At 38.6% G+C, this 26,744-nt stretch overlaps 1 protein-coding gene across 2 annotated transcripts; it reads right to left on the minus strand.

Moving 5' to 3' along the window:
• Positions 1-349: 349 nt before the first annotated feature.
• On the minus strand, positions 350-19,405 carry crlf3 (cytokine receptor-like factor 3). Of its 2 annotated transcripts, XM_034310207.2 has the most exons (10): positions 19,275-19,328; positions 15,751-15,827; positions 12,013-12,130; positions 7,475-7,682; positions 5,738-5,825; positions 5,352-5,529; positions 4,929-5,151; positions 4,056-4,197; positions 3,482-3,594; positions 350-2,546 (listed from the first exon to the last, which is right to left on the minus strand). In XM_034310207.2, the coding sequence occupies exons 3-10, from the start codon at positions 12,127-12,129 to the stop codon at positions 2,284-2,286; spliced, it is 1,332 nt and encodes a 443-aa protein (XP_034166098.2). In that variant the 5' UTR covers position 12,130; positions 15,751-15,827; positions 19,275-19,328; the 3' UTR covers positions 350-2,283. The 2 variants fall into 2 exon arrangements, with proteins under 2 accessions (XP_034166098.2, XP_026772737.3); XM_026916936.3 differs by lacking the exon at positions 15,751-15,827 and having other exon boundaries at positions 19,275-19,405.
• Between the last annotated feature and the right edge of the window lie 7,339 nt (positions 19,406-26,744).

The raw sequence follows: 26,744 nt of genomic DNA on the forward strand, positions 1-26,744 counted from the left end.
AGCGTTATCCTACACAGGGTCATGTGGGAGCCTGAAGCCTATCCCTAAGGACTTGCCCTTGCTTCAGTGTATAATCTCACCAGGATACTGTCGATTTGTTCCATCTAAGAACTGCTGCTGTAATCATAAACACTGTCTTGTGCTTAGTCTGGGCATCCTATTCACAATATGCTCACAATGAAAATCCTTTCAGCACACTCAGTACTGTTTAGTACTGTCTTAACTCTTCTAAAGATCCCACAGTGGTTCCTCTCCAGGGTTCTTTCTCACTCAGGGAGGCTTTCTATACCACTTTCTGTAAAGCTGCTTTGTGACAATGTCTATTGTTAAAAGCACTATACAAATAAAATAGAATTGAATTGTTTATTAATTCTTGGCAAATATTCTGCTGCGCTCTAACAGATGTTTTCAGAAGGCACAAACACAAATGAGGTACAAAGAAGATACAAATTCACTGAACCGTCACAGTTTGATAAGCGGCGCTACGTGTCAGGTTACGTGTTCAACAGCATTATAATAGCTAAGTACCTTTTATAAGTTTTTAAATAACTGAACAATTTTTTTTCCAATATTGACTCACTGACTAGTGTTGATCTGTGTCCAAACTGGATTTTATTCTTCCGACTTCTCATTCTATAAATGACAACTGATAGAATTGCACTACTTTTCTCATCTAGCAAGTAAGTAAGCTTGTAATTTAGCAAGTTTGTTCATTTCATTTTTGGACAGTAGATAATTGTACTAAGTAGTCAGGGTAAACTTTGTTGCTGTTTTTTTTTTTTTCAAAAATGTAATAATTTACAGTAGCCATCACCACTAATCAAGAATGTCACTATGTAAAAGAGAACAATTTTTCTCATAAATCAATCAAAATTGAGGTTGCTAAATGTATGCACGACATTCACATTTGTTTTGCACCAGTTTCATTTCAGTCCAGATCCCAGAGATTAGCATTAGCATGGAGAGAAAATCATTATTACTTCAGAAGCTCACGAGAGAGAGAGAGCGAGAGAGTGAGAGTGAGAACGAAGGAAGCAACCTCAAAGATCTGCATCTGAGCTTGTGTGGTAAACCAGCATGCTTTGCAACTCACGGCTGCACATACTATATCTATAAAAACCTCAAACACACCTGTTACTATGAGGAGAGTGCAAACGTTGACTCTTTTTAGGCACAAACCATAATGGTCGAAAATAATTCATTTCACCTGTAAATCTTATTTGGATAATCGGAATAAAGTCCTTATTATTCTTTTCTTTAGTCGTACTTCTCTTTAGGACTGTTTCTTAATATGCGTCTATGCATTCTTGTCTACGTTAATGTTCTTTTGTAGATTTAAATGGATTTATTTTTTAAACAGCGAATGAGTATTCCTGATCAAAATTAGCAAACTGGTTATATCTTTGGATAAGCATAAGGCATATACAGACCCTTTTGTTTTGATCAGTGAAGCTAGCTAGACTGCTGGATGTTTATAACTTATTCTAACGTTTTTGTTTTTGTTTTGTAATCTGAGCGGAGCTCTGTTGAAAATGAGCTTCCTAGGGGACATCAACCCATACATGTCAGCTGTGTAAACAGTGTAGGTAACCATGGGAGTGATACAGTATATGTGATGTCACTGCTGACCAGCTTGGCAAGGGAAAGGTCATCATATCAAATTCGTAAGAAGGAGGCTCTGGTTAGCTAGGACAGCTAGCTAGCAATCACATCTTGTGCTGACTTTAGCGAGTTTGTCACGTTAGGGTCGTCAGTGCATGTATCTTTTCTGTATCACAAGTAAAACATTAGCTGTTGGCTCATTAATGTTTAAATCTTAAAGCTGAAAGATGTTAGCATTTACAATAAAGGCAAGTACACAGCACATCTCTCATTGTTCTTGTGTTCTTCTGAGTTTGTTCTTACAAGTTAACCTGGCAAGAACTTTCTTTACGTTCCTGGTATTGACGAACCACTCAATGTTACAACTCAGTCAAGCTTCACTCCTATAGGTCACCCAGTACCCCAACAAATACATGGTTAAAAAAAACTTAAATAAATCATGTGCTTGGTGTTACAATAAAATAGTGGATGCAGGACTCTAACAGGGTTTTTAAAAAAAAAAAAAAAAAAAAAAGTGGGGGTCCAAAATTTAGCATGGTGGCTATGTGCTGGACAGCAATGCAGCAATGTAAAAACAACTCTACTTTGTGATAAATTGTATGTGTGAGTAAACACTGTAAACAGCTTTGACATCAAGGGACAAATATAACGAAGCACATCAGCAAAACAGGGAGTGCAGCATCAGAAAACCAGCACTTTCCACCCCGGGTGTGTGAAGGAACAGCCGAAGAAGAGGCAGTCCATGACTTGGTCGAGCAGCCAATCAAAAACCACCTCCCTGTTCCCCGAACCAATCGTAACCCGCAGCTTGAAGCTGCTCACATCACTTGGGTTGTTATTAGCGGGAAAAACGCTGACCACTTCCATGTCGAAGGTGATGGCTGAGCCGATGGTGACGGCGGGAAGCTGATTGGTCATTTCTTTCCCGTTAACAAACACAGCACCTGCAAAATAAATGTAATAATAATTAGTATACTATAGTATGGAATGCAGTATTTATATTTGGTATATTTAATAAAGTTAAAAATATATTTTCAATTGGATGTTGGCAGGAAACTACTACTATGAGGAAACAATGAAAAGTAAACAAAACTCAAAATACATAACAGGCTTAATGGTGCAATTTTTTTTTAATGGCTTATTAAAAACATCATGAACATGATTAAAGAATAATTATAATAAACCATGGGTTCAGTACAACTGTATTGTTTGGCTAAGAAAACTGTAATGCTTGTTTTGTGTTTACATAGGCCTCCTGTCAGTCAGTTTCTACGCCCGAACGCTCCATCACTTGAAGTGTTTGAATGGCCGATTATACCTAACAAATCAAGTAGGTGAGTTTTTATCCCTTAGAGATCCAGGTAGAGTATGCTTTGGATGAACCACCTTCATAGAAAAGTACATAAAGCTAGCTAACTCCCATGCTAACTAGCCAACACTAGAGGTGACGGTCAGCTGAAAAGCTCATGAGAGCTCATTACAAAGAAAAACAGGGTCGCAAAGGCACTCTTAACCATTCTCACAGCAGCAAATCAGCATGAGCTCATGAGTTCTTCAGCTCTCACTATCAGTGATAGATTGGTAGCACTGTTAGCTGCACGGGATTTAGAACAGTTTAAGTAGCTAAACTGTTTTTGACCCTGCTACATGTTTTAATTTTCATAACACACAATTAAATGGTAGTTATTTATGGGGCAGCAGAATAGTACAGCAACAGGGTACTGAACATGCAAGAAAAACTCAAACATTGATTTAAAAATCACGACGATGACCAATTTATGCACCAAAATGTTGTCAGTGACTGGATGTCAGCTTTGGTATGGGATTGTAGAGTAACTCGATGTGATTGTCCATCACTGGTGGTGAGGACCAGACCTACCGTTAGTAGAGATACAGACAGCCTGGTCCCTCTGCAGAGATTCTGATTCACTGCGTTTATCCACACACACACCCACACTGTCACGCTTATCCATCTGCCCGGCTGCTGTAATCCTACACGCACACGCACACACACACACATACACAATTAGCAAAATCACAGTGTTACCATCAGGTCCAGCAGTCTGAAAACATGATTACTAACTGTTATTTTATCCATTATCAAACATTTCTTAAACATCAATCTTCACTAATATCAGTCCACAAGAGTTAATATTATATTCCAAGAGCATTGATGGGCATTTTGAGGATTTTTATAGCTGAGTATACATATAAAAACACATGAGGATCTTTTATGTGAAATATCTTATTCAGGTCAGCACTAAATAAACAATAACATGCATTTTGTATGATCCCTCTTATTTTGGTAAAATAATAAACATTTTGCAGATTCTGAAAGGGGGATGTAAACTTTTGACCTCAACTGTATGTATTTGACCACCGCTTGTTGGGTCAGTGTTTGAGAACTGATGGAATAACGGAATAAAAACGGCTCAGCAGTGCCGAACTCGTACTTGAAGGTGAGCGTTTGTCCGCAGAAGTACGAGGGTGAGTTGGAGTAAAGCACGGACGCGCAGCCTGACGAAGACGAGTCACTGCGCAGGGCCATGTTCCTCCTGCTGCTCAGAATGTAGCCGTCCACCCCAGCACTCCACTCTATACACACACACACACAGGTTACAGTACATTAGGAAAAGGATTATTATTATTATTATTTCTACACTTAATCCTAAATCTGACTCTAACCTATTTTACTCATCAACAAGTAAAAATTAAAATCATTTTCATTGCACATTTTTCACTACTTCTGTACATACTGTATTAATTAAATGTCTCAAACAAATGCTTCTGTAACATTTTGCTTTCTTTCTCATATGTGATTCCATCTTCAGGGATTTATTTAATCTGCCTGCTGGCTTCACTCATTTATTTTTAGCTCACACCAATCCCTAGAGTCTGCTAATGTTAGAGCTGCTGTTATACAGTGTTTCAAATGAGTGGAAGATTCAGAATAAAGAGTTCTAATGGCTCAAATAAATTCATACGATGTTGTATATGTGCTCTGTTCATCTTAAAATTAAATCTGTGCAGTCATCATAAATACGTCCTCGGAAACTCTTTTACTCTGAAAGAGGTCTCTGGCTGCAAAAGGTTTGTGAAGCCCTGGTCTACGCTAAATGTGTAGTGAATATAAAAAGTCTACACACTCCTTTAAAAAAAAATCTGCAGGTTTTTGTGCACTTATACAACCTGGTTATACCAAGTTTTTTCTTTTTCTTTCCTAAAAACTTTTCTATTTGTTTCCATCCTTTAGACGGGGTGTGTACACTTTTTTATATCCATTGTATATGTGTGTGTGTGTGTGTGTATAGTGTGTATACATGTACCGTGCGCTGTGAGTGTTGTGTATCCGGTCTGTGGGATGCTCCATGGGCTCCACTCAGTGCGTCCCTCGCCGCGCGCACACACTCGGAACAGGTAATCTGTGTGAGGGTCCAGGTGTAGCAGCAGAAACTCACACTCGCTCCCGATGTAGGCGTCCTCGTAGTGAGTGGAGCTACTGCGTCTGTACTGCAGTCTGTACTCCTGAGGGAAGAAATCCTCATCTACCTACACACGGATGCACATAAACAAAAAAAATCACATATATACAAAACACACATTATCATATTCTGTTTACACTCCAACACACTCACACAAACTCACTGTCTCATACACACACTCTCACTGATCCACTAACACTTACAGACTGTACACACTTACATTCTAGGTGATATGTGTGCATGTGTGTGTGTGTGTGTGTGTGTTACCTTGCTCCAGCGCACCAACACACCTCCCGCTCTCTCAACCAGCTCCTCTATCTGTACAGGCGGATGTGACGACACACTCCCGTGACGCGCCACTCGCTCCTGCATCACACACAGCAACGAGTCGTCCAACTGCGCCGACACACACGGAACGTCCACCAGCGCCGGCACCTCGGGGAGGCTGCACACAAATGAAGTGAATTAGCGAGTACTGTTTTTAGCTAGGTAAGTCCTTGTCTCTTTAGGCGTATAAGCAAGTTATCCGTCTAGTTTTAATGAAACTATTTTACAAAAAGAACTGGTTATGTATAAATGATATTATAGTACTGAACCTAGCATTGGCTTTGAGGTGAATGTGTCAGGATGTAGATATGCAGTTCGGTTCCCACCTGTCCAGTTGGATGTGAAGAGCTTTCTTTGCGAAGCTGCACAGTTTGTCCTCTCGGTCACTGATCCCGCAGCGTATCGCAGCTTCGCCTGCACAAACACAAAGGACACAAAAATCCCACACTTTAATACTCAGATTAGGGCAGTGATGATACACTGATATGACTGTAAACTGTGATAAGGGAATATGTCATACTACTTCCATTAATATTAAGCTACAGTATAGTCATATAGATAGTGACAGTGATATTAATTTCACATGTGGAGCAACCGCTTTAAATCTGCTCCAAGGTTTAAAAAGCCCTTTATACCACATTGCTGTTGAATTATTGTGGGTAAAAGTTGAGACATTTATATAGCATTTTTGGAAGGAGTCTCCAGTGTCAGCACTTTGGACCAATCAGAGGTGAGGCTGTCTGTCTGGCATGTGACTTGGGAAAATCTTCAGGATAGAGGTTTTTGCACGTTTTTTCCAGTTTCTCGGACAATAACAAGCTTCTTTTTTTCTCTCTTCGAAGAGAAAGAAGAAAAAGAAAGGCTTGTGAGGGGAAGGCTGTTTATAGCTGCTTTAATATAATTCATAACAGGAACTAACTCATTTAACAGACGTTCTGCAACATTAAATGTAATTATAAACAGGTGAAAAAAATGTATGTGTAGTTTTTTTTAATAGATAGTGCTCTCAAATTGCTATAGTATATGAGAAATAAAACAATTTATGAGGGGGATGTGCTGTTATTGGAAAATAATCAACGTCGGAGGGGTAATGAGTGGCCCACGATGCATTACAGGACCACGCTGTTTACTAACTTCCTGTAACAGCTGGGTTTTATGTGCTGTGCAAGAACACAACAACACAACAAGCTGCCCAAGTAGCCCATTTTAAACAATATAAATATTCAGTAGTTTTCCTCTCTGAATAACTGAACCCTTTCGGGGCTGCTGCATGGTTATGCAGTGTTTAATGTCTCTGAACATGAGACGCTGGGTTGGATCACACTGGCTGTGTCTGAAAGACAAGGCACCTGCTTTGACGTCTATGTTGTGTCATGAGTCAGTGTTATAAAACGCAGCACATCAACAGCTACATAGTTTCCTATGTTTCCTTAGTTACCCATGATAGAAACATACGCTGCTGAGATACTGATGTGTACGAAATTTCGGTATCCACAAAAGTGTTATATGAAGACAGTGAAGATAAAACGAAAATATTCTGTAATTATAACAACTATTTCTCGAAAGTCAAAACAATTACTAATAACTGGCATTTGTACGCAAAATGTCACAGTGTTTTCCGAGGCTGACGATACAAATGACCACAAAGAATAAAACAGTCAAATGGCTAGTATCACGTATTTCAGAAGGATATCTCATATCCTCACATGACTGTACACCTTCCTGCCTTTGTTACACACATACACACTGTTGTCTCACGCACTGTGTCTTCTAACGTTGCTCTTCCATTCTTGCAGCCCCATTCGCCTTTACTCATTAACACTTTTAGCACAGTGTTAGCACAGTGATACTGTTAACTACGCCGTTTATCCTAGCATTACTGCATTAACTTGGTGACGTTAAATGCGTATCCTAGAAATTGGCATAATTATTTGCCACTATGTGTTGTAGCATGATTGCTGACTAGCTGCATCAGCCAGCACGTTCCTTAGATTAACAGCCGTGTGTCGTAGTATTGTCGTACCAAATGTTTTTTTTTTCCCTTCGCAGTTTTTCAGTCTCACCTTCACGCAAGAGCTCATCAGCCATTTTGACGCCATGTTCGATGAGTTTCTGGCAGTCATCTAGTGGACTGATGCTGTCCTGCTCGATGGTATCCACTTCCTGTAGGAGTGTGTTCAGTCGCTCATTGAGCAAACGGCTCAGTGTCGTCTGGAGCTCCTGAAAATGTCGTTTCAGAACCTCGCGAGTGTGAGTGGAGCTTCCTCGCACCTTTAACACAAAAACACTGCAGGGTTAGAAAGGAAATGATAATTAAGCTAGAGTTTTTTTTGCCAATGTTGTTAACTCTGGTAGCTATCTACATTACTGGAACTGATAACTAGCCGTGTGTTGTAACATAATTATCATAACTGTTTGCTCTGGTATGATAGCTAGCCTAGCTAGCCAAGTGTCCCACTATGACTATTAACTGTGCATGATCTGTGTGCTTTAGTTTTCAGCTTACGTAGCTATGTGTCTCACCTACGTCAGGAAACTATGTGCAGCAGACTACAAAAATAAATTTGAAATTGTCAACATGGGAGTGGGTCAGTGTTACAGAAGTACTATATACTGCAAAGTGTATATTTTGTGCATAGAGAACTGAATCACTTCAAGATGGTGTGTGGGTGAGAAAAAGAGGAAATGGTGTAAGACAAGGGCCTCTCTTTACATTTCAAACTCCGATTCACCAAGATGAAACCAGCACACTTCCTGTCTCTCATGGTTTTATACTCGAAGAGAAAAAACACACACACACACATATACACACACTTCCTCTTGTACCAGTTGAAACAAGAACCACTACAAATGCCCACTACTTACACCAATCCAGTGTCTCGTTATTTCAGTAGCCATGTTTTGTATTTGTATATTGACATCCTGAATTGAGCAATCTGTTTTTATAATCTCTGTTTACGTTACAGCCACATGTGCATGTAAGAATCATTTAGCGTCAACTAACCGTAGCTTAGCGGGTTATCTGAGAGGTCAGTAGCACTGCTTTTGTTTTTCATGAGTATTACATGACGTCTGTCCCATAATGTCAAAATGTCCTTCGAGTGTCCTTACTGAGCACAAAGAGGTGAGAGATAATCCTGATAGCAGACCGCAACTGTAATAGTAACCTTAATTATTAAGATTAATATTAATTAAAAACTGATCTGAACACCATCGCAGTAACACAGTCTAGCTGTGGCACACTTAAAATTTTTGTATCTGCCTCCTTTGAAGGTCCCTGTCTGGTTAGTCAGCATTTTTTCAAACCGAAACGAAGCCTTAGCATTTCCCTCGGCGCACTTTTTAATATCTTCATTGGTCCATGGCATCTGTTTATTAACTACTGCTTTAATGGCTTGAGGACGGATCACCAAACTAGCACTAGCTACCTCTCTGCTGCTAGCTAGCCTACTGCTCGCTTAGTGACATAATTCTGAAGCTAAATAGCTATGGCTAGCTAGCAGGCTAGCTACATAAGCTGTGAAGTAGCGTTGTTAGTTCATTTGAACTCCAGAACAACACAAACACAATCATACACATGACTGTTAACTAGGACACAAGCAATTCAATTACATTTGTAAACATACTCCTCAGTCAGAGTGCCATTTTGGGTCAACGTGTTTACTGAAATGTTCATGCAACTCATGGAACGTTCATGGAAATTATAGGATTACCTTTTCCAGAAGGGACACAAGAAATGCCCCCATTAAATTTGTTTAAAACTAGGAGTGCGTAGACTAGCTACCTTCTGAATGGGACAGCACTTAGCACAGAAGCAATGCTAATGCTAATGCTTCAGACTGGATCACAGGGCAAGCTTCAGCTGTTGGTGCATTCAAATGGAACTTGTGAAATTTGTCACGGGAGGGTGAACACGCTAGATATTCATCATCTTGGTTAAAGTAATACAACCAAATCAGCATCGAGGCTAACTACCCATCCAAGTCTTTTACACAGACATTATAGCGACAGTGGTACTATAAGAACTGTGAGGAATATGAATACTTTCAATAAATGTTTTAGTCAAATACCAAGAAAGGTCTTCACGCTGGATTGACACTTAGCACTGAATGCTAACAGAACTTCCACGGGCTCTGTCATATTGAGAAACGTGAACACACGCGAGCTCTGAGGTAAAACACACTAACGCATTTCAATGTAGCAAACATAACTTTGAATTTCTAAATAAATTAAAATGATAAAAGTCCAACATTTACAACCCCAAAGATCAGAAGTAACATGTCATATCATGTTGGAAAAATCTTTTTTTCTTTCTTCTTTTTAATGTTGCTCTGATTCTAGGACAAATTTGTGGTATCTATGACACACACGATAGTGTTTTCTTGTGAAATTTAGAATACAGGGAGGAAGCTGGCTATTTATAGGTCAAATATGAACTTGAAAGGTTACACACAAAGTGTATGTACATTTTTTAATGTGTCATAGGTCTAGAATGAGGAAGATCCAGCTCCTTAACACACACACACACACAGACATATACCCTGGAGCTACTGGTGGACTGGTTAGGGAACACCCTTCATCATTGCAAACGTGATGCATTCTCTTGCAAGCTGTCTGTCTGTCTGTGTGTCTGTGTGTCTGTGTGTCTGTGCATACGTGTACGTGTGCAGAGAGAGACAGCGCTGTCTGTGCTGAGCAGGAAACGGAAACACAAAGCCTAAAATAACACAGATAACATGGCTGGAGTACGAACTGATTATACACACACATCCTCAGTTACGCACATTGTGGGGTCAAATTTTTCATGGGCCTTTAAAGAATAATAAATTCTTTATATTATGGTTGCTGATAATGTGGTGCCCATCTACACACACCCATTCGCATACACCTACCCCACTTCCCTCTATATACACCTTACCACCCTTACACACACACTCTTCCGTGAACACACCCCACACTAAGCCTCCCTTAAACCCTACTTTTGCTGCTGTGGTCATTGTTACTGTTATTATTAATATTATTGGCATTATTGTTTATGAGTAATGTTGCTATTACAGTGTTGTTAAGTTTATCATTAAGGGTATTACTGTCATTATTGTTATCGGTATTAGTGTCATTATTTTTGTTATTACTGCTATTATTGTTAATATAACTTTCATTACTGGTGTTTACTATTTTTATTGTTATTGTTAATGATAGAGTTATTGATGGTATTTGATAATATAGTTATTAATGTTACTCTTATATCTGTTATTAGTTCCATTACTATTTGTGTAATATACTAAAGCATTATCAGAGACTGCGGTCATTAAAAATGAGCACAAGGTACCAGGAATTGCGTGTTGACTCATGAACAAAGTGTAGACCATGCCAAGCGAGGGGGAAGGAAGGAAGCTGGCATATCTCTGTGCTCAGTGCTCGCAGAAGTGAAGTGCGCTCACATGCTCATGTGTTTCTCTGCACACTCATGCCACTGCTACACTCTCACGAATACGTTTGTGTGTGTGCAGTTCACGGCACCTGCTCAGGTCAGCAGCCTTCATGCTCTCTATTAAAAATACTGTTGTTTTATCAGGTTCCTTTTATTGTCAGAATATGCTTGAGTATATCCTTCTGATATGTGATATATGGGTATCATATGATGTTATCAGAGCAAGTTTTGCAAGTACAAGTATTAGTAAATGAGCATGGTATCACATCTATCCCTTATAGCAGTATTGATATCAATGTATCCTTAATCATTATTATTGTTATTATTATTATTATTATTATCATCATCATTATTATATATAACTGAGAGAGAAGGTGAAAAAAAAGAGAAAGATGGGTGATACAGCCAGAGAGACAGAAGGAAAATGACAAAGTGCATGTGTATGTATATACAGTGTGTGTGTGTGTGTGTGTGTGTGTGTGTGTGTGTGTGTGTGTCTGTTGTCTCTACAGGAAATAACAGTGTTGTTTACGCTCAGTAAGCACAGCATTTCTGAGAGGAAGCTGCTGGAGACAACACACACATACACACACACGCCAAGCAGACGTTGTGAGATTCTTCTGTGCACAGCTTGCCAAGCCTTAGCACACCATTTAGCCTCACATACACAGCTGACCGCTCTGGCTCATGCCTCTTTATGCACACATGGTGTGCATTAAACTGAACATTGAATACACTCTAACTGCATGTTTGTGTGTGTGTGCACAGAGCCAGTGCATGTTCAGGGAACCAGCAGACTTTTTTTTTTTTTTTTTTATAACTAAGCAGCCTGCATAGCTGGGTGTATCATAAAGCACAGTGTAAAAATAACAACCACTGAGGGTTTAACACTATTGGAGGGTTGTACTTTTGGTTTTGAGAGCAGAATTTACCATCCAAACTGAACACACATGACAGAGTCATGGCATACACAGTTGTATTGCTGTTGACTGCTTATCCTGTTTGTATTACCAATAGCAATGTAGCTCCAATTCAGCTTTTTTTTTTTTTTTTAAACAAAAACTATTCTTTTTGTCTAATTTTCATCCCTTAGTTTCTTGAAACTTGTGTGTGTGTTACAGGCACAGAGTTCCACCGGTCAGTCAAAGGACTCTGAATCGCTGTGTTTACCTGTTTGCGTGCCTGGCTCAGTCCCTGTAGTCTCTGCTGCAGTTCACTCCTGTAGTTCTGAGCTGCTTCTATACACTCCTTCACCTCCTGCAGCAATGACTCCGTCTCCACAGACATCCTACATACAAGAGACAAAACACAGAGGGAGACATCTGTTACTGCTCAAACACAAAGATGCACATACTCTATTACAATGTACACAAACACACATACTAGGGGCCGCATAGCCTAGTCGACTAATACATTCACTAGTCGCTGCTGTGACGATATCGACTAGTCAGGGCAGTGGAAAAAACAGTGAGGCAGATGGTAAAGAAAGCAGCTAAATGTACTTTAAGGCTGTTAGCCTGAAAATATTCCAGACTAGATGAAGCCAATTCTACTACACAAGTTTACGCTGGGAAAAGTCTTTTCCAGTCTTGGAAAAACACATCCACAATAACATTAAAACAGGTACCACCACGCCACCAGAGGGCACCCTCCCATGAGATTTAAGAACTTTTCCTTAATTGTTACATTCACTTACTGTCTTAAGAGTATATAAAGCACATGAACCCTAGGCCAGGTGCAAAGCCTTGCTGGTTACTTGTACTCCTGTAAGTTTTAGCTGTTTGTTTCATTGTTAATACTCCTATATATGACCCTTGCTCTCTGTTCTGGTTTTTCTAACTTTTTGGATTATCCCCTGGTATTGTCTTGTTATACATTCTTGATCTCTGGCTGGCTTTTTGACTCTGTTTTTGGATATCCCATGGGCCTGGTAATTATTGTGCGTTCTTGTACATGACCTGGACTGTTTGCTCATTTTATAAGCATTGCCTTACGTAAAATAAACCACTTGCACCTCTTAATCCTCACCTGCCCTCCAAGTCCCGTATGTTACAGAAGCCTTCACCAGAAAACATGGATTCAGCTGAGGCACAAGACCTCTGTTCAGCCGTAGTGTCACAAGGAAAACTATTGGGTTCTCACGCCCAGCAACTGCATCAAATCTCCACGACTATGGAGGAGCTTATCCGGACCTGTAGAGGGAAGTCACAAGCTACAACTCCCCCACATCCAGGTAATAGCTTGAGTAACTCAACCTTGTACACTAACCCAGAAGTAAACTGCTTCTGGCCATGTCTCTTTCAACCAGAAAAATATGACCTGGTCTCAAAAGAACTCCAAGTAAGGATCATGAACACACCTATTCTACACCGTCCTGACCCTTCTCTCCCGTTTGTGGTCAATGTAGACACCTATAAAAATAGCACAGGCACTGTACTGTCCCAAATAGTAATCCTGCAATCATAGTAATCCTCCAAAGCTACACCCCGTGCCTTCTCTGCCGAAGAGAACTACAATGTGGGGAATCAGAAACATCTGCCAATCAAGGCCGCTATGGAAAAGTGGCAACATTGACTCAAAAGATCTGAACATCCTTTTTTACATCTCTTTTTTTTTACCTGCTTTACCTACAACTTAAACTTACAGACAAGGATCAAAATATACCAAAGCAGATGCGTTGTCTTGTTTACATAAACCCACTCCTGCGGAAGTGATATCCTCCAAAAAATTATGAAAAACAAGCCCACCAAGACGATCCATCTCAGCCCAAGTGCCAGTGTGTACACACCTCCCTCAGCTCTGGTCATCACGGCATCCAACGAACCAAGAGGTTAGTGGAAAATAAGTTCTGGTGGCCATCTACGCTCTATGATGTTAAGAAGTTTGCGGAAGACTGTATTGTCTGTGCTCAGTCATGCACTCCATAACAGTCTCCTTGAACCACTACACATTTCTCATACACCATGGTTTCACATAGCCCTAGACTTCACCATTGGCCTCTCCAACTCATAAGGTAACACCACAATTCTCACAATTATCAATTGTTTCTCCAAGGCATGTCACCTGGCACCACTCCCCAAACTGGTCTGGACACCAATAAAATTGTTCAAGGAGGTATTCAGGTACTACATTCTCCCAGAAGACATTGTTTCAGATCAGGGAGTTTAGTTCACATCCAGGGTTTGGCAAGCCTTTTGTTTCATGGCTTAACATCAATGTTAGTCTCTCCTCAGGTTACCACCCTCAATCCAATAGCCAGGTTGATCAATTAAATCAGGAGATTGGGAGCTTCCTATCACTACCTCTGATTGGCAGAGTATGCTCCGAACTCCTTAACCCACTCCTCTACAGAAGAGGCTGGCCAACATCCTCAACCAGAACTGGGCTAGATTGTACCGCTATCCACCCAAGACCTGAGACTAAAACTACCATCCCAAAAGTGAAGTCCTCTGTTCACTGGTCCTTTCAAAATAATCCAACAAGTTAACAAAATCTATAGTGTCTGCACACTTCTTGACTCCAAGCGATGGGGCAACACCCTATTCTACCTGGTGGACTGGGAGGGCTTTGGCCCAGAGGAGTGATCTTGGATCCCAGCAAAGGACATTCTTGACCACTCACTGATCGAAGATCCCAGACCCCAAGTCCCCATCACAGAGCGTGTACGGCTTTGGGAGCTGCCCATCTGGAGGGCATTTCAATACTACGCCACCAAAGGACAATCTTTCTCTGAGTTTTAAGACTTCTTCCTTAGTTGTTACATTCACTTGCTGTCTTAAGAGTATATAAAGCATATGAACACTAGGACATGTGCAAAGCCTTGCTGATTAATTGTATTTGTCTAAGTTCTGAGCTGTTTGGTTGTGAAGCTTTCTATAAGGAGACATCATTTAACATTTTTGTCAGCACTTCAGATAAAGATAAAGGTATTCATTTACATTTTCCATTACAGGAAAGTCTTCACGAATGAGAGCTTTGTGGTTTCACTGTAACATAGCAAGCTGCTTTTTAAATTTAAATTTTAAATTTTGCTCATTAAATTTACAAGAAAAAAAGAGTGGCTGGTGAGGGCACAACTATTTATAGCTGCAATAACTTCAGTTATAACAGGAACTAACTTGTTTCATGATTTAACACTTCAACATCACACCACCCTGATTACTTTCCTATAACAGCACACTCTGCCATAATTTATTCCTTATATACTGTCTACTTGATGTTCATTTTCCAAATTGGTAGATGGAACAGACTGGAATACACATGCTCATTAGTTCATCAAAAAATAGAAAAGCAGGAGTTTTTAAGCTCTCATATCAGTAGAAAAGGGGGAACAAAAAAACATAGTGACAGAGTACTGACCAGGTCAGCAGTGGCTGGCTATAGTGACCGGCTCATATATATCCTTCATTTATATATTCTTTATTTGTCTTCTTGTTCTTTTTTTTCATCTTTTGGTATTACCTTCTTTGTTTGGTTACAAAAATTGTTCCATTCCATATTTTTTTTTTTATTATTCTTTGAACTGTACACACTCAGTAACTTAGGCTTTCACAACAGACAGTACCACTGTTTATCCTGCCAATAAACCAGACAGGAGTGGAGTGAATTCTATTGAATTGTCCACAAAGTCCGACAGACAGGTTCTGACACAGCACCTCTGATTGTTCACTGTAAAAACCCTTTTTTGTAAACGTTTGCTTTTAGTTTGTTCTATTGTGGATCAAAATTTCAAAATGAAAATTTCTCAATTCTTAATGTATAACTTTGTAAGCCTCTTGTAATGTGTCCGAATAAAATTTCAGTCAAACGTGATGATCACATTTTCATAATAGTCTGTATACTGCGATATGTACCATTGATATGTCTTCAAAATTTAGAATGGTATAAAATTGCGGCTATATCACTCACTCCTAGTAGTCGTCTTCTTCTTCTCTGTCTTCTTCTTATTTTCTTGTAAAACAAGGCATCACCACAGAGGACAAATTCTAAAATTAAAAGACATTTAATGTCTCTGTGAAGAAGAGACTAAGATCTGTGCACTCCATCAAGCTCTGAAACATCTATCAAAAGGTTATGGGCAGAAGTGTGTGTGTGCGCTTGTGTGTGTGTGTGTGTGTGTGTGTGTGTGTGTGTTTAGTCATAGCATAACTAAAAGATCAGTTCTCCGATCAGTTCTCCATCCCTCCTAAGAGGATGATGATGCAATCAGCTGCTGTTATGAATAAAGGAAGTGACCCAAACTGCACTATACATTTACACATGTGCATACTCTTCATACAATGAACCCGAACATGTTCATTTAGCATGGTTCTACAATACAGACTAGATTCTAAAATGATATGGGTTCACTGTAATTACTGGAGCATTCTAGACCAGCTGACCATGTTCTAAAATCTCGTCACTCTCCCTGCTCCCGAAACCGAAGAATCAAGGGCACTGTGTAGTGCACTAAATTATAACAGCTATGCACAGTCACTCCCTCACTAGCCTCTCTCTTGTTTTCTCTCTCTCTTTTGTACTTAATAATAGAACAAAATGCAGCTTGTCATGTTACTGAGAAACCGGAAAACCACAAAGTCCTCCGTCTTGAAGACTTTCCCGTGTCAGAAAACCTGAAAGAATAGCTTTACCTCTGACTGACACAAAGCACCGGCACCGAAATCTCCTTCCAAAAATGCTAAATAAAAGTCTCCTTACACAAAACTTTACCACATCAGCAATTATATGCTATTCTTTGTTAATTAATGACACATTTGTGGCATGTCCATCGTACAAGTCCCTGATCCCTGGTCATTTTTGAGTAGTATTTTAGGTCGATTAGTACTTATTTAATGTATTTAATGTATCTTAGCCACCAGAACCTCGATTTCAGGTTTGCACTTCACTTGCCATTTTAACAGAAAACTACCATGACTAATTTCTTAACCGGCCATTGTGTGCCCCACCATATATGGATATTTGTGGGTGCTCTCTAGGTGGAGACATTCACACGAAACATGCTGATCATTTTAAAATAATGATCATAGGAACGTTTAGGAAAGTACCATTTGTCCACAGTTAGGATCTTTCCACGTATCTTTACTCATGTCTTTACAAGTGAGTTTGTTTTTTTTTTTAAGCAAATGAGTTGAGAACATTTGTGAAAAATGAATGACCGTGCGTGTGTGTGCATGAGTGTGTGAGTGTGTGTGTGTGAGTGTGTGTGTTGGGGGGGGGGCTTCTTCCAATCAGAGCACTAAGCGCCTGTGATTTTACATGCAGTGAAATTTTCTTCAGTGGTTTTGTATCTGAAGGCTGTCATCTGTTTCAGGAATTTTGCACACTTGTGGTTACTGAACATTCAATATAACAGGACGGAAAAATGTACACACTAATACACACCCGATATCTTTGCAGTAACAAACTGTTGAGGGTTTTTCCAACGTTACAAAATGCATTTTATACATTTTATACATTTAGGATATATACAGTTAGCTTTAGGGTGGCACTGTTTTGGCTCCTAAAAATGCTGAACGGCTGCTAAACTAGGAAAACCCCTGAGACCTGTGAGTTAAGTCAAAACTCTGACTAAGAAAACAAATATCTCATTCTACCCTCATCATCACGCTTGAAGACATTATCACACTAGATTTGCTACCAAAGTCCTAACAAAACAATCACTTAATCAAATACTTAAAAAGATTTTTTTTCTTCTAGAAAAGTTAGTTATTTGACGAGAAAAAAACATCCAATCAGCTGCTGTTTACCGTGAGTATCGACTGAGTCTGTGAGTATTGCAGAGGTACCTAGAATACCTCAGTGAAGTATTTAATAACTGTGACATTATTTATAGTGATAGTGATATTTTATGGCGGTACCAGCCCATCTCCACATGCATTACTCATCACAACAGCAAATACATCCAGAGACCTCTCTATGCCTGTTACACAAACTAAATCATGAAGATGACAGCATCAATTCAATAAATAATATAAAACATTAAGCATGCCAACTAATGGCCTACAGTGCATAATAATAATAATAATAATAATAATAATAATAATAATAATAACTCAGTTATTAACCATGATCACAATCATGTTATCAAAATTATTATTCCTATACTATTACTATACAAATCGGTTTGTTTCTTCGTTACGAAAACAAACATGCAGATTTATACTTTCCCCAGATTTACCTACCTATGCATTTGGATTACATTTTTCTATTAAGGCAAGATGCTACAGGTAGAAATGACCATTTTGGCCATCAATTTTCAGGTTTTTTTTTTTTTTTTTTGGATAAATTGCACCTGCAGCGTGTATTAAATCGTAGCAATCAAAGCGTCAAAACCGAAAAATGTTTACTTCACTTAAAAAAAAAAAAAAAAAAAAAAAAAAAAAGAAATCCACTCATGTCCACCACATCATCTGAACTTTTAAGGGCTTTAAGCTCCGCCCACTTCGGAATCACATCATGTCATACATCCCAGAAACACTTGTTTACTGTGTGTGTGTGTGTATATATATATATAACATTTGTAGATGATCTTCATTCATGAACTTTTCCTATCTATAGTTAGAAGCTTATTACAGCAGAATTTCTCAAAATGTTTTTTGGCTTTACATTAGATTTTATACTGAAAATGAGATTTTAAAACCAATTATAACAGCATGATATTTTCTTGATTACACATACAAATTGCTCTGTAAGTCTTTCTCTGGAGAGTGTGTTCAGAGTAAAAAAAAACAAACAATTTTTTTAATCAACATTTTAATTCTAACATCAGCCAGAGACTAGATTTAGATTTTTATCAAGGATGTAAATTTGGACATATTGATTTGGATGAAGCCTCATTTGCATAAAGCAATGCAGATTTTTGAAAAAGTTCCAACACAAAAACTATCCATAAGAATATCAGTAATGCACAGGCAAAGACTGATTGTGCTATTGTCTATTATTAAAAAACAACAACAACAACAACAACACTACTCACATGTAGTGTCTTGCCTTAATCTAATGTTTACTTTTTTCCAGAGAGAATAAAATCAGTGATGTTAAATGAATCAAAGTGTTTTCTAACCCAGCTCTTATTTACTGAGCTGAGCTGCTCTGCCCAGCCCTGAACCCTGAACATGTTCATACTCGCTTAAAACAGACAAAAACATCAACTTCCCCAAAACCACCCAGAGAAAAGAGCAGCATGCTGCTGGATAGCACTTACTTTTCCATCTCTTTAACCCATTATATTATGTATAAATCGTGCTAAATGCAATTAATGCTTTAACCCAGACTTCTGCATGAAAACAAAAATTAAACCTCACTTTTATCAGTTTCACCTCGCGCCATCCATTATCCACCCTTTACATCCTTTCCTTTCCCCAAACAAAACGTTAACACGTAAATATATCAACTTCTACCAACAGAGAACCGGAGATTAAATGTGACGTTACCTTCGGGAAGTTTAACTTTAGCACTCCAATTCCTCCATTGACATTCACTACACAGCCTCAACAGCAACTCCGAGCAAAGAGATATTTTCTCTTTAACGCAAAAGATGAACAACCAATCACGAGCCCGAATTCCTGCCTTTAAACCCCGCCTCTTTTTATTCCACACCAATCAGATCATTCGAAACGGTTCGTTCATCCCGCCTCCGTGGATCTATGACTGCGCGCGACCAGATCTGTACTGCGCGTGCGCACAGTTTCACGCATGCGTCCGGGAGATTCAAATCCCACTCAAACGCCACACTCAAACCCCCTCAGTCAGAAGTGAGCGGATATTCAAAAGACAGGATGTGATTAAAAAAAATATCCAAATTAGCAACAACTCTGTCAAATAAAATAAATATTACATTAAATACCTTTATTTTTTGTTTATTTAAATGATATTAAGGCGGAAAATGTCAGTGGAGTCTAATCCTATGCTGTTATACTGCAAAAATAACAGTTAGCCTGTTTAGCTCTGCTAATGTAGCTAACTGTAGCAGCTAAAATAATTCTTTTTTAAATTTTATTTCCTCCAAAATGTCATACAAATTACAAAAATATAAGCTGATAGCAAAACCAGGAGAAAACACACCACAAAAATAGTGTAAAGTTCCTCAATATAGAAGTTATATAGAGTATATATCATTATTTATATATCAAATTAAATTTGGCTTTTTTTTTTTTTCACCCAGGAGATTTGGCCACTGCTAAAGTTTCTGCTATCTCTCTGATAGGTGTGTTTTGAACCGATAGGTGTGTTTTGATAGGTGTGTTTTGTTTTTTCAGCCTAATGATGGCCTCCTTTGGACGGCATATCGAGAGTTCACATGAACAGCTGGAATCAACTCCAGACCTTTTATCTCCTTAATTTGTCATGAAATAAGGAGGAAACAGGCCACATCTGGCCATCAAACTGCTTATCAGTCCATTATCCAATTACTTTTGAGCTTGTGAAAATGCAGGGCTGTAATTCCTAAACCATTTAATGCAATATATTTGTTAAACCCCTTGAATTAAAGCCAAAAGTCTACACTTCGATCACATCTTGATTCCTTCATTTCGAATCCATTGTGGTGGTGTACAGAGGCAAAATTTCCAAAATTGTGTCACTGTCCAAATACTTACAGACCTGACTGTAGGTGCGATGGTCAGGTGTCCACATACTTTTGGCCATATAATGTATAGAGGGAAGTTCAATTTAAACAACGGTTTTGTCCTTCTGGAACTATGACATAGTATATGTCCCATAACATAGGAATACATCTAGTTAATACTACACAACAAAATCCCTGGTGTTTACACAGTATATATAGAAAGAAATTATTGACAAATGTGTGTATGTGTGTGTGTGTGTGTGTGATGAGCCATTAATAAAAGACATAAATATGATTCACTATTCTTTGATGTATGTAAATTCTTTAATTTTAAAATTCTTATCATTTAATTTAGCAGATATCATGTCATATGCAAGATATTTATTTAAAAAAAAGGCAAACCATATAGTTAAAATGTGTCTATTATTATTATTATTATTTATTAATTTATTTTACAAAGTTCAGTGTCTTTTTTTTTTTTTTCTACTAACAATGATTACAGGCCTAATCACTCTATAAAGTAACACCTCCACAGTGTTTATTTATGTTCAGTGCTGTTATAGGAAAATAATCAATGATGGGGTGGTGTCATGCAGCCCAACGCAAAGCAGCTTGCCAACAATTACATTTTTACTGACACATTGTAATTTTGATCACTTTACAGTTACATTTAATGGTTTCGAACAAATTGGTTCTTAGTGGCATTTGGCAGATGCCCTTATCCAGAGCGACTTACAGAAGTGCTTTGAATTGTTTATCATACTGGTTCACTAGATCACGGACTAATTACTACCTGTTTAATAACTTGATTTGGTGGGTGGGTGGGTTAGGATAGTATGAAAAAAAAACCACACAAGACATGATTTTTTCATTTTTTTATAACAAAGTGCTAATATACGTACTTCATGAAGATGCAGGTCTTTAGACCTTGTTTGAAGACAGCCAGTGACTCATCTGTTTGGAAGTTTTATTACTCATCTGTTTGGAAGGTTTATTTTATTCCACAACCTAGGCACCAGAACAGAGAAGAGTCTTGATGGATGCCTTCCTTGTACCCTGAGAGATGGTGGGTCCAGTCGAGCAGTGCTAGAGGATCAGAGGACGCGTGCTGCAGTGCGGGGTGTGTGAAGTGCTTTGAAGTAGAAGGTTGCCGGTCCATTTTTGGCTTTGTATGCAAGCATCAGTGTTTTAAATCTGAGTGGGGGGGAGTGTAGCAATGGGGTGGTGTGGGAGAACTTGGGAAGGTTGAAAACAAGTCACGCAGCTGCATTCTGGTTCAGTCGGAAAGCTCAAATGGTGCGCAGAGGCAGACCTGCCAGGAGCAAGTTGCAGTAGTCCAGTCTTGAAATGACAAGGGACTGAACAAGCACCTGAGTGGCCTCTGTGGATAGAAATGGACCAATCCTCCTGATGTTGTAAAGGAGAAACTGGCATGAGCCTGTCAGGGTAGCAATTTGAGACAAGAAGGACAGTTGATTGTCCATGGTTACCTCAATGTTGCGTGCAGTGACAGATGGTGAGATCTGAGAGTTGTCCAGGGAGATCACAAGATCCTGATGTTGGAGATGCATCTCCAGGGATGATCAGCAGCTCAGTTTTGCTTGGATTAGGTTTCAGATGATGAGAACCTGTTAAACATTCTGAGGTCTGTGCAGAACCATCAGTGTCTGAAGGAGGAAAGGAGCGAATAATTTGAGCAGTGGTATGAAAACCCATGTGAGGATATGACCTCACCAAGAGATTGAGTATAGAGAACAGAAGAGGATATAAAGCACACTTACATTATAGCAGTCTTTCCCTCACCAATCAATCAATAAAAAACATGGTATAAATCAGTTTAATGAACACTAGTACGTACTGCTAAGTCTAAAGTAGAGTCTGTGTGTCTAGAGTGTATATTTGTGTGTCTTTGTTATAAAATAAGCACCACGAATGAAACATTTCTGCTTTGAGAGAAGTAAATTTGTCTTTCCCTCCCCAGTTCCCCTCTTTGTTAGTAATTATGCTGGGACTTAATCCTCTAATTTGACAACAATGTAGGAAAGTAAATTATAGGTCTGTGTTAATCCAAGCTCTTGCCACAAGAATGAGAAATATTTCAAGAAGAATTGTATGTAAGGTTAGACACAGGGGGTTTTGTTTACAGTCTTGAACTGATGTTATAAATGGACCTACATAAACTTTATTTTTACTGTATATTATCATCACATTGGTTTCAACAGTGTTAAATTTATAATGACAAAAACTTGCAGGTCTGTTCTTTCTGTATGACTAGGATGATAGAAATATGAACGTTTTGTGACAATGAAATTATTTTAAAAAGAATAAACTCATGTAAAACCTGCAATACTGTGAATTATGTTTAAAATGGTTAACAATGTTTTTACTCTCATACACTTCAGATAGTCTGGACTGAGGGACGTAAAGGATTATTAAAAATTAAAAACATACAGGCTGGTCTATAAATATTTGGACAGAGTTATTGTTATTTTAGCTGTCTACAACATTAACAATCACTTTTTAATGGCCCAAAAGTGATTGGACAAATTAACATGATCCTAAATTAAACTTGGTTGCAAATCCTTTGCCAATTCTTTTATCTACCTGACGACCTGAAGTCTGGAACCCATAGACATCACCAGACGCGGTGTATCTTTATCTCTCTCCATAGGATGTTGTTCCAGAACTGTTTGCTTTTGGCAAACTCTAATCTGGTCTTCCTGTTTTTCAGGCTTTCCAGTGGTTTCCATCATTCTTGCACTACAAATGCACTGACAAATACAGTAAGCTTCCCTGCATTGTTATTGTGCTCTGATGTGTCTGTGCTTCATTAAGATTTATTTCCATTTATAATGATAACGGAGTGCCTCTTATAATACCTTCCCTCATACACACAGCTGAAAGTAAAACACATCGCATCATTTAAGCAAACAAACAACTCAGATGTTGGAAAGAGGTTCCCAAGGAGGTGAGTAAGTGGTTACTGAATATGAATAAATAAATGGTTAGATAAATAAACAGATAAATGAGTTAGTCTTTACCTACATTGCCAACATCTACAAAAAAGAAAGAAGGAAAGGAAGAAAAAAAACGGCTCACATGCGTGAGTCAGCTCTCAAAGGTCACACGAAAGAGCCGAATCAAAGAACCAAGTCATTCTGAAACTTCATCACTAGCCATAATAATGTACCTAAAGCTATTTCAAGTCCACACTGAAACACATAAAATATACATATAAAATAAAATATTTGTTAAAATAAATTGGTTGGTTGGTGCTGTACTTTCCTAATTCCTGTGAGAAGTTAGTTGTTGTGTGCTTCGCTGATGTCACAGGGGGACATTGCTAGCACAGTTACGATGGCATTTAATAGGAGACAATAATTTTAAAGATGTCAAAAAAGAATGAGATCTTCTCACTCACAATTTTTCAGCAACATTCAGCATCATATTAGTGAGAAATCCAACGTAGAAATAGTGGAGACAGCAAGAAGCTGCACTGATTTACAGCAGAGTCTTGGTTCAGCTGGTTATAGATCTACGAGAGGACGAGCATGATGACATTGATGGTGGTTTTAGCATAAAAGTTGAAGCTTTGGTTACAAGGGTCCCTCTGCTAGACACAATTTCAAAAAAGTCTGGTAATTGGCTAAGACAAGGCCTTCATCAGTCAGTTTTACTGTATGTTTGGAATCATTGTCTTCAGTCTTCTCCCCAGATTCGGTTTCTTTCTCAAACTCGTGTTTCCTTCAATGATGCGTAATGCCTCAGTATCGTTTGCAGAGAAGCCTGATGTTCCCAACTCTGTACTTCATTGTGGATATGGTGCTCTTGTGATCAACTACACAACTCTTCTTTCTCCGAGCGTGATGCTGAGTTACTGCCAAAGAATTCTATTTTTCTTCATCTGACCATAGTACATTGTTCCAAAAGTGTTCCAAAAGGAGTTTTGCATGTGGTGTAGGAGAGGAGATGATTTTGGTGCAGTTCCTTACATTCCTTATTGTTCTCTGTGTAACTGCTGTTTCTGCTGCTTTCAGGTCGTCCTGCAACTCTTTTTTTGAGAGACTGCTCTCTTCTCACGTACATACCTTATCATAAGATTGCACGGGTCACCTGTCCAAGGGAAGTTAGTTGTAGTTCCATGAACTTTCCATCTTCATATTATAGAACCAGTTGTCCTGACAGGGATGTTTAAGGTCTTTGCTATAGCTCTGTAGCTTTTTCCACCAAATATTGCTTAATAATGTTGTCCCTGAACATTAAGGAAGGAAGAAAGGAAGTTTCTTCACCTTCAACATGAAGCTTGTTGTGTGAAATCTTTCCAACCAGTGGCAACGTCTTTTATAGTGACACCAAGTGCAATTTGCATGAGAATTTTTTTTCCAGCATTTATATCTAGAACTTGATTTATTTTTATGAAACCTTTACATATATGTATATCTTTGTTTATTGCTTATGAATACATACACACATTTAGTTAGTTTTTTTAATTACAGTCAAAAGTGTATATATGTACTGGTTCAGCTATATTTAATATTGTTATATTAAATAACAAAAACCAAAATCCAAATACTTATTTCTCCTCACTGTAACAGCAGCAACACTTGTACTCTAATACATTATCATTTCTCACTTATTCTAATAATCCAATAATAAAAAAAAATCTAATAATAAAAAGACCTTTAAAAAGTGTCATTTAGTAAAGATGTCTAATTGTTGATATTGTGAAGCTTTCTGTTAGTTTAGGGTAGTTTATCTAACATTTTTGGAAGGAGTTTTCAGGCATGAGTGCTTTGTAACAGTCAGTTTTCCGCCATGAGAAGGTCTTCAGGACAGACGACTTTCTGGTTTGTTGATAACATGACAAACTTCAAAAAAATAATGAAAGAAAAATAGAGGCTAGGTAGGGAATGACTGTTTATAACTGCTATAACCTGAGTGATAACAGGAAATAAGTTCTATATTGAAATATTATTGACAAATTGCTGTGGTATAAAAGGAATAAAGTGCTTTGTGATATGCTGTTACAGGCATTTAATAAACTCTGTGGTGGTAACACTAACTCTGCTGCGCCTCGGGCCGCATCACATTGCTCATCATTGAATATTTTTACTATTACAGCATGTTTCAAGTTTTACACTCCTTACGTATATTTTACTGCTCCTGTTTACACTTCATCTGTTTTAAACGGCAGCAATGACTTCTGGGTACATTGTGCACCTCAATCCCTTATCTAACACTCATGTAAACAACAATAAAGCTCATAGTAGCAGAGACTAAACCAAGAGTCAGTGACAAGGGGAAATGTACATACTAAATTTAAAAAACAATACTGGAACACAGACTTGGCTTGTGAATAACATTTTGGGTTTGGGGCACCAGTCTGCAATGTTTTTTTTTTTTTTTAATTTTATTTTGAACACTAGAGGTTGCTCTCTAGCTGTTTGCCTGAAAACTGCAACACTTATTGTTTACCACAAGGGGGTGTCTGAACATCATTCCATTCTCTCTCTCTCTCTCTCTCTCTCTCTCTCTCTTTCTTTCTAAAAAAATCAAAGGTTTGATCTGTTTTGTGTTTTCAGATTTCAGAGAGCAGAAGCTAGGCTAGGAAGCTGACTCCAGGCACTCAAAACATTACAAACCTGTAGCCAACGACTCAGATCAAGGCAGAGGGGCCGCATCCTACAGAGCAAAAATTAGAGTCCTGGATTCTTGCAGCAACAGAATCTTGCCAAAACAAGACATTCATTCCATGGAGCTCTAAAGTTCAATTTCAGCAGCAAGGTTATTGTATTGTATCACCTTCAGGAGTCAGCTGTCCATCACATGTGGGTGTACAGAATGGGTATAGTCACACAGACTTTATGTAGTTTGTTTTGTCAAGCACCCTCATACCAAGAACGAATGATTTCTCCTTCCCCTAGACCCTTCAACAGTAGTGAACTCTTGTCCACTGAAGAACACCTGGAGACTTCTCCCAAAGCCACACCTGCATTGTCTTGGCCTTGTATTTTGGGCTGTTATAATGTTAGAAGGTAAAACTTTTCCCCAATCTGAGGTCCTTAGAGCTTTGAGCATGTTTTCCTTACGGAATGGACGTCAGTCTACTTTGATCCTTTTGTCTCTCCCTCGATCCTAACAAGCTACCTTGCTGCTGAAGAACATGCCCAGAGCACAATGCTACCACCACCATGCTCAAGCAGGGCCTGTACCAGATGTACCACTTGGCATTCAGGCTAAAATGTTTGGTCTTTGGTTTCAACAGACCATATAGAATCTTGTTTCTTGTGATCCGAGAGTCATGTGATTTTGTGAGTAGCGGCTTCCATCTGCCCAC

This window comes from Pangasianodon hypophthalmus, chromosome 13, assembly GCF_027358585.1.
Source record: "Pangasianodon hypophthalmus isolate fPanHyp1 chromosome 13, fPanHyp1.pri, whole genome shotgun sequence".
Taxonomy (NCBI): domain Eukaryota; kingdom Metazoa; phylum Chordata; class Actinopteri; order Siluriformes; family Pangasiidae; genus Pangasianodon; species Pangasianodon hypophthalmus.

Bases quoted from the DNA above. Each gene is read 5' to 3' on its own strand.
- crlf3 (XM_026916936.3), bottom strand. From the start codon at position 12,129: ATGTCTGTGGAGACGGAGTCATTGCTGCAGGAGGTGAAGGAGTGTATA. The intron at 5,530-5,737 runs GTGGGAACCGAA...ATTTGTGTGCAG, and splicing joins CTTCACATCCAACTGGACAG to CCTCCCCGAGGTGCCGGCGC. The intron at 5,152-5,351 runs GTAACACACACA...ATCCGTGTGTAG, and splicing joins TGTTGGTGCGCTGGAGCAAG to GTAGATGAGGATTTCTTCCC.